This window comes from Clupea harengus, chromosome 18 (assembly GCF_900700415.2).
Source record: "Clupea harengus chromosome 18, Ch_v2.0.2, whole genome shotgun sequence".
NCBI classification, from domain to species: domain Eukaryota; kingdom Metazoa; phylum Chordata; class Actinopteri; order Clupeiformes; family Clupeidae; genus Clupea; species Clupea harengus.
The window spans coordinates 14,214,798-14,223,136 of NC_045169.1; the positions used below are offsets into that span (position 1 = coordinate 14,214,798).

General features: G+C 40.9%; 1 protein-coding gene across 1 annotated transcript; it reads left to right on the forward strand.

The window, feature by feature from the left end:
- Positions 1-8: 8 nt before the first annotated feature.
- LOC105908830 (zinc finger protein 777-like) lies at positions 9-7,936 on the forward strand. The gene is made up of 2 exons (XM_012837393.3): positions 9-327; positions 6,206-7,936. Exons 1-2 carry the CDS (start codon positions 90-92, stop codon positions 7,504-7,506), a joined length of 1,539 nt encoding a protein of 512 aa, XP_012692847.2. The 5' UTR covers positions 9-89; the 3' UTR covers positions 7,507-7,936.
- Positions 7,937-8,339: the final 403 nt, after the last annotated feature.

Below are 8,339 nucleotides of genomic sequence, written 5' to 3' on the forward strand. Positions count from 1 at the left end.
CAATGCGTCAACACAACGCCCGCGAACTAGCAAAGCACTCTGCTCTGCGAGGGCACTGGTGCTAACTCTACACACCCTGCTCGTGAAACATGGCTTCTGCAACTTACACAGTTGACAACTTGCTGCAGACACATGTCAGGTGTATTTTAGATGTTGTTGTTAATGTGTTAGTTGAGGAAATGACAGATATGTTTCGTACATGCCTGTTATTGGAGCAGCGTGGTGCTTCCCATGCGGGTAATGGGCAAGCTTTTACAGACCCCGCAGACATCCACGACAGGCTAAGGAGAAGTCTTAAACCTATACGAAACTCCGGTCCATCGCCAGGTAAGCACATAGCATAATACTGTGGGAATATTTTGTACTTGATGAACATGGATTAACTCATTAGTATGAAAAGCAGTATTGCCAACATTGTGGTGTGCCAATCTGTAGCCTACTCAATGGTTCAAAATTAGTATTTTCCCCAGTAAATTAGTATTTTTCCTTAAGTGAAATCTGTACTGCTTTAGTGGACGCCACAGGCAACATTTTACTTGTAAAAGAAACAATATTGTAGCATTCAGTCTACAAGAGACTTATCTGTAGTCTGTAAGATCACTTTTTGAGAGGGTCTCTTTTCTTAATCACGTAAATTCGGCTGTGTCATAGTGTATTTCGGCAATGTTTTCATATTGTGGTGGAAGTATTTCTTATATTTTATAAGTTTCTGTATACAAAATGTAACCCTTATAAAATACAACCATGGCTGAACAAAAGAAGAAGACGTATTCTAGGAAAGACATTTTCAAATAGTTATACTAAGCAATACAGCTGTATAATTTCTGTATGCCCCATATAGCAAATGTTGTCTTGAGGTTTGTCATCTAGTAATAAATTAACACAGCCTGTATAACTCAAGTTTTATTATGTAGGTACTAATGCAGGAGTAACACTGGGATACATTAGATAAAATCATATCAATATGCATTAGTTGCTATTTAACATAAATCTCATTCAGCGATACAATCTAATCATATGAACTTCCAGCACAAAGAACTTGGCAAGATAATATTATTTTACAATCCAAAATAATTTTAAATTGAGCGAAGTAAGAAGAGAGCTCAATTAGAAGGAATACCGTCACGTGGAAAGTACTGCTCGACGACGCCTAGAACAGTGTAGAGCATGGATCGGGCCGGATTTTTCTGTCCGAGCCCGACCCGCGACCGACATAGTAGTGCCCGAGCCCGGCCCAAGTCCGACAGCCATTCAAATATTTCGTCCGAACCCGACCCGAGCCCGACGGAATCAATGTCTCAACTGTTCATACTAATGCCACATTTACGTACGTTTTTTATGAATAGCCTGACTTTATTAAACTCGGGCATCAACAGATAAATGCTCGCTCACACAAACAAGCGCTGTCAAACGCACAAGCGTGCACAAGAAAGCCAATAAGCATATTTAAATTAAAAGATTCACATTGCAAGAACGTGTTGTAAAATGGTGCGGCTCCTTTAAGAGCAGCACGTACAGGGTTGGTGTGGTAGAGCTAGAGAGAGAGAATGGTGACGCTTATGAAATAGTTTGGATGTAGCTAGCGACAGAAGCTAAAAACGGATGTGCTGTAACAATGTTAACCAGTGTGTGAAGAATAAATCCTCAGAAAGAATACAGTGGGCATTTATTTACTAACCAGCAGCAGACAGAAAGGAACGGGAATTGTTAGAACTGGAGCATTGAATTGAGCATTGAGTCTCCCCTGCAATCTCCAACTAGCCTACGGTCAGAGACAGACAGCAGGAAAGGTTAACAAACAGAATGAAATAGCCTACACATTACACACGCTATGCCTGAATAAAACTCACGTTATAAACCAAAGGAGGCACAACAGACAAGTCTTACCATTGAAGATCTTTTTTTTCTTGCACTCCAACGTTCGTTATAAAACTATCTACATAGTCCAGACATCGAGGTTTAATCCATGTTGTTGTGGAGAAAGAGAATTGCATCAATCATATTTCATTAAAACTTCACACTTCTTACATTGGACATATCCAACAGCCTAATTAGAATCCGCATCGACTACTAAGCTGAAATATCTCCATACAGTAGATTTCCCTTCGTTTAGTATCGTTTTAAACTCTCCAGATGACCGTGATGCCATTTTGCCACCTGTAATCGCGTTGTCACAGCTAGGACATAAACAAATTCCCGATTATAATTTCTAAATATTTGTCCGAACCCGACGGGCTCGGGTCGGGTATCCATCCTCTAGAACAGTGGCAGCAGCGGTGCTCGTGTCAGTTTGTTACCATGGGGATGACAACAGATGCGGTCTGTTCCAACTTCAGTCTTTTGCCTTACTGAGTCTTTTCATTTAGCTCAATCTTTTGACAGAAACATAACTTGAATCGATGGAAATTTTGCATTTACCATTCGTATTTGTGTTAGAAAAATATATCGCTCGAGTCAAAAAAGTTTTATTCTTGATCATTAGTTTACAGTGACGTGCGGTGAGGTTCGTGGCTGGTGAGGCACTGACTCTTTCAGAGTCAGATTTACAAATACATAAACCCAATAGACTATCTTAAATCACCATTCAATTGGCAGCTTGCACATTGACTACTGGTTGTTTTTCATATCAGCATTCTTTACACAGGTATAGGTAAGGTACATACAGTTGGCAGCTGCTAGTTTGTGATGAACTCGTGGTTAATATGTGTGAATATGCACTCATGAATATGAACTCTTTCATACGAAGTTGCACAAGCAACCTGAGGGTTTCTACCTTTTCAAATTATGATTTTAAGAGTTAAATCGAGGAGACTATAACATCAGCCAGATAACCAGCTATCATTTCATGCAAATTGAACTCTTCCAATTAAATCGATTAAGGTTATTAAGTTTTCTTAGCTAGCTAATTAGCTAGCGTAGCAACTGGATAACCATAGCAACTTTAGCTGCAATTTAAGTTTAATTTCTCAAAATCAGCTCACCAATAAAAAGCAGTCTTGGGTTCAAAGTGATCACAGCCACTTGTGTGATGTTAAATGGCTTCACATAGACATAAAACAATCCCAAGAGAAATAATGGGAAATCAACGGAGCTGCCGCTGTACGTCCAAAACCAAATTTATTCTTGAGGTTCCAAACATTTTCAAAGCAATTTGGCTTTGAATGTGAGAAGTCGATCGAGTTATCTTCTGTCCCGTCGTTTGAAGCATACCTTTTAGCAACGGCATTGGTCTCCCATTACTGATCACTTCACGTTTTGATTGAAAGTCCAGTTTTGAGAAATGTTTTAGCTAAGCAATAGAATCTTCCATTTTCGCAGTCAGGGTCAAATATAAGTGTAGAAGCAGAGCAACGGCAGAACCAGCATAAACCCGACCGGCGGGCTCTCGCACGCCCCCTTCATTGAGGCAGAGGTACTGTGTGCCTCACCTCCATGCTTTTTCAATGCGGTTTGATCTCAGTAGAGAAATATAAATTTTTATTTTATAATTACTTTGTTTTACTTTTCACGATAACAGGTGAGGCTCTGCCTCCCCTGCCTCCCCTGACCGCACGTCCCTGTTAGTTTAATATTCTTTCATTGGGGTTCCATATTAAGAAATAGTTGATAAAAAAAAACATCACAGAAAACTTACCCAAATCTGTTGGTGGCGGCCATTTGTAAACTAAGAGTAAGGTTGTAAGGTTATTTTTAATTGGCCTTGGAGAACAGCCAAACACAAGAGAGGGGGAGGAGCTAAATTCCTTTAAAAATGCTGACCAGTCATTCATACAGTGAGATCGAGCTAATCCATGGACCATCTACTTATTGCGGTTTAGGGACTACAATAATCTTCAGATCTACACATGTGGCCTTTTGACTCTTGATTGTGGAATTGAGATAGAGTGGCTGGATTTTGCCGCGACAATACAAAATAGGCTAGTCTACCTCCCTGAGGTCAGTCAGCTGTAACGGTTAACAACGAGAATATGTTTCAATAAATTGAGCAACTAATGTCAATCGCTGTTTTAATGATCTGTCATATATAGGACAGGCGACTACATTTGAAATCTAAGATTTAAGGGTAGTCCTACAAGGCTGTTAGGGGTGTTTGTATGTTGGACTTGCTTTGTGGGTTGCTCGACATCCTTGCACCAAGACCTTTGAAAGTATACTTAATTATTTATATACTATTAACAGTGTTGGGTAGGAACGGATTACATTTAATCGGATCACATAATTAGATTACAAAAAATACATTAGGCCTATTATAGTCAGACCAGATTACAATTGAAAAAAAAATGTGCAGTTAGATTATAAAATTGCTTTGTTAAGGATTACTGGATTACATTTTGATTACATCTTCAAAATATGTCAATTTTAAAATTACGATTTTTTTTTTTTCATGATAACCAGCAAAGTACTGGAAGTAGCCAAATCGCCAACATTGCAGTGGCGTCTCCCAACAATATCCGTGCGTGTAGACTTTGAAATGACAATTTAAAGCCCCCTCTGGTGAAAATCAAGTTTATAACCTTGTTAACATGTCCATATGGTGTTGTTTATTTATGTGATGCACAAGATATCATGAGTGAAATAACCGGTCAGGGCCGAGAATTTTGACCTTGGAACTTGTGTATCAACAAAAAAACCCAAATCAGACACCCTGGGTTTCATATGTCTCACACCTAAGGAACCAATCCTGTAAACTTGCCTGTCAGGAGGGAGGAGTAAGTCAGTATTCAAAAACATATAGTGTGATATTACTTATGATGAACTACATGGCTCTCTTCAGAGACTTTCTATGGTGCTCAAAATGTTTCTCCTAACAGCACATCTGAATCATTTCAGCCTAGCTAAGTCGGAGCTGGTGATTGGGACCAAAGTTTATCTAACATTAGCAAGACATTATTAGCTGTTTGATAACGTAGTCAAGCCTAACTCTTGTGTTATCAACTACCGTTACGTTTCTAACATTGTAGAATAGAGCATATTGAAATAGCTGATATGACATTGAACTGAATTCATTAATTTGTGGATTAAACTGGACGGGTCGTAAAAGTTCTGGTTAATGTGGTGTTTCTTTTGTAGTCTCCAGGAAACTATATAGGTTAACATAAATTGTTATGGTAACAAATTACTCTCAACTGCATTATGGAAGAGTACCTGTTACATGTGCCAAATTAGAGCACACCGAAATATACTGTACATGAGTCAAACTGACCGTTAACTTCAGTAGCGTCTCCCAAAAATATGCACACGAGTGAAATGACACTTTAACTTCATCAGTTTTCATCTGTGGATTAACTGCTAGAAGAGGCAATGTGCCGAATAAAGCACAGTGAAAGCTGTAAAACATGACAGTTAAGCTGTATCACCAATATTAATTGTGAATTGTGGTAAGTGCTTGTGTTTATGGAACAGTGTTTTATTTTTTCTTCTTTTTCAGTCCAGAGATTTAATGCAAAGTGACCCTTAGGTCTTCATCAGGCTAGACAGTAATGTTAGTAAACCACACAAGGCCGCTGCCCTAATTATGTGCTACAGAGGCTGTCATAATAACCTACCAACTGTGAAAATTTCAAAAGATATTTTGCCTTCTCTCCTCTAATTTTGAAATTGCTCCTTTCGCTTCATAAATGGACACCAACTCAAGTCACGTTCCCTGTTCACCATACCATAGGCCTTTATGTTAGCCCTGCTCATGGTAGCATAGGCCTTGTCCTTCATGTTAGCCCTGCTCATGGTAGCATAGGCCTTGTCCTTGATGTTAACCCTGCTCATCGTAGCATCAGCCTTGTCCTTCATGTTAGCCCTGTTTACCGTAGCATAGGCCTTCATGTTAGCCCTGCTCATCGTAGCATAGGCCTTGTCCTTAATGTTAGCCCTGTTTACCGTAGTATAGACCTTCATGTTAGCACTGCTCATCGTAGCATAGGCCTTGTACTTTATTTTAACCCTGCTCATCGTAGCATAGGCCTTGTCCTTCATGTTAGCCCTACTCACTGTAGCACAGGCATTGTCCTTCATGTTAGCCCTACTCACTGTAGCATAGGCATTGTCCTTCATGTTAGCCCTGCTCATCATTGTTTTATTTGCCTTTGAGGTGGGATGTGCCTCTAAAACAGCCATAGCCTCTAAAATGATTGAGGGATTAAGGAAAATATCCTACCTGAAGATGTCCTCAAAAATTCAGATCATTTAATTATATCTCTCTCCCATGTAGGATGTGATGATCAGCTTTCCACAGCAATGAGGACACCAACACCTAGCATCAGCAGACGAGCCAGCAATTATGTCCTTCCTTCTTGCAGTACAGCTCAGGATGTTGAGGTGGCCGACTCAGAGATAATGGTCGACTCACCTGTTGTATTTGAAATGATTGCTAGTGAAGCCGGTGACTTGTTTCTTGAGCTGACCTCTGGTGAGGATAAACAGGCGGTGCAACGTGGCCTGCTAGAACAGGAAACACAGGTCTCTCCAACACTGCATACTCGAACAGAGTATAAAGCAGAGATAAAACAGGAAGAGAAACCGACACCTCTGTCAATATCAAAGGAACTAGTGTTGCTGTCAGGCTGTGTGGGACAGTCAAGGCTAGCTGACAGCACACCACCCACTGAGGTGAGTGTGAGCTCTCTTGGTACCTTTCCTCTCAAGATGGAGGTAGCGACCTCACCCAGCATCCGACGGCTGAATTATAGCAGGGGAGCCTACGTAGCTGACACTGTGGATTCCACTCCACCTCAACCCACCATCCCAGATGGTCATCTCGCCTCGCCTACTGATTCTGGACAATCATTCGACCCAGCATCAGCAATTATCGAGGGGCCGGAGGAGGTCGGGAAGCATTCAGTCCAGTCCTGGTTATCAGGGCCCAAGCCAAACACCAGACGAAGATTATCTGCCCCAAGAGATGAAGAGGTGGAGGTGGACACTGAATCAGTGGTAGGGAGAACAGGGGGAGATGGAGGAAGCTTACCCCTTCCATCCGACTGTCTGTCCCCACAGCGTGCTAGCCTCTCCCCACAGCGTGCTAGCCTGTCCCCACAGCGTGCCAGCCCGTCCCCACAGCGCGCTAGCCTGTCTCCAGAGCACGCTAGCTTGTTTCCACAGCGCGCTAGCCTGCCACTGCCTTCCTGCTCTGTGGAGCTGGACCGCCTTCCCCCCCGCTTGATCCAGAAGCGAAAAACCATGCACATCTGCCCTGAATGTGGCAAGGTCTTCGGTCGGAGCAAGACTCTGTGCAAACACAGACGATTTCACTCTGGCGAGAAGCCATTCCACTGCCCGCGGTGCCCTAGTAGGTTCATCATGCGCAAGAGCCTGCGGCGCCACCTGCGTCGGCACACGGGCGAGAAGCCGTACGAGTGCCCACAGTGTGGCAAGGCTTTCCGGCTCCGCAAAGGGCTGGAGAAGCACATGCAGTCCCATACCGGGACTCGTTCTTTGAATGCAGCAACTATGGCAGGTGCTTTGGGAGGATTGATGACCCTCAGAAGGCACATGGGGAGATGTCAGCAATGAGTGTGAGTGTGTATGTGTCGGTGTTTTATACATTTATGTGTGTGTGTGTGTGTGTGTGTTATACATATGTATAACGTGTCAGCAATGAGTGTGAGTGTGTCAGTGTTTTATACATTTGTGTGTGTGTTTGTGTTATACATATGTATAACTTTTCCTTAAAACAGTTTTTTTTTTTCATCTCAGGGAAAAGGCTTAAAAAAATAATCCAGAAGTACTTTGTTTTCTGCCCACGTGTTCACCATTGCATCAGTCCCTGCCTAACCAAAAGATTGTTTAGGAAATTCATATGATTTATAGTAGTGATCAGGATGTATTGATTCTAAAATTGAGCATGCCAGATTTTTTTTGTCGTTGTTTAAGATGTTTACTCTTTTTGTTTGTTTAAACATGCACAAGCAGTGGAGAGTTTGTTGTTCTGTTCTTCTGTTATCTGTTGTTCAGAAAATATTTTATTATTATTCTATAAATAAATGACTCTCCATAAGAATTGTATTGAAAACTCTGTATTGAAAAGTAATTATTGAATATAGCTTCAACTATTATTCTGGAACTAAGGAATCAATATTATTTTATTATTTTCTTAGTTATAATTCCATCTGAATCGTTATGTTCAGAAAATACAATAAATAGTACAAAATAACAAGCTGATTCAGTACACTGATTTTATTGTTAAAATGTAATACACTGCAATGTTATTACCTACTTGTGATTCAGGCGATTCAAAAGGATTCACATTAAGGTTATATATAGAATAGTAGTATAAAAGTAGAATATAGTTTGTGTCAAATGTTCTGTAAACTCAATGCAGGATATTTTACAGGCCTCAGAAGTAA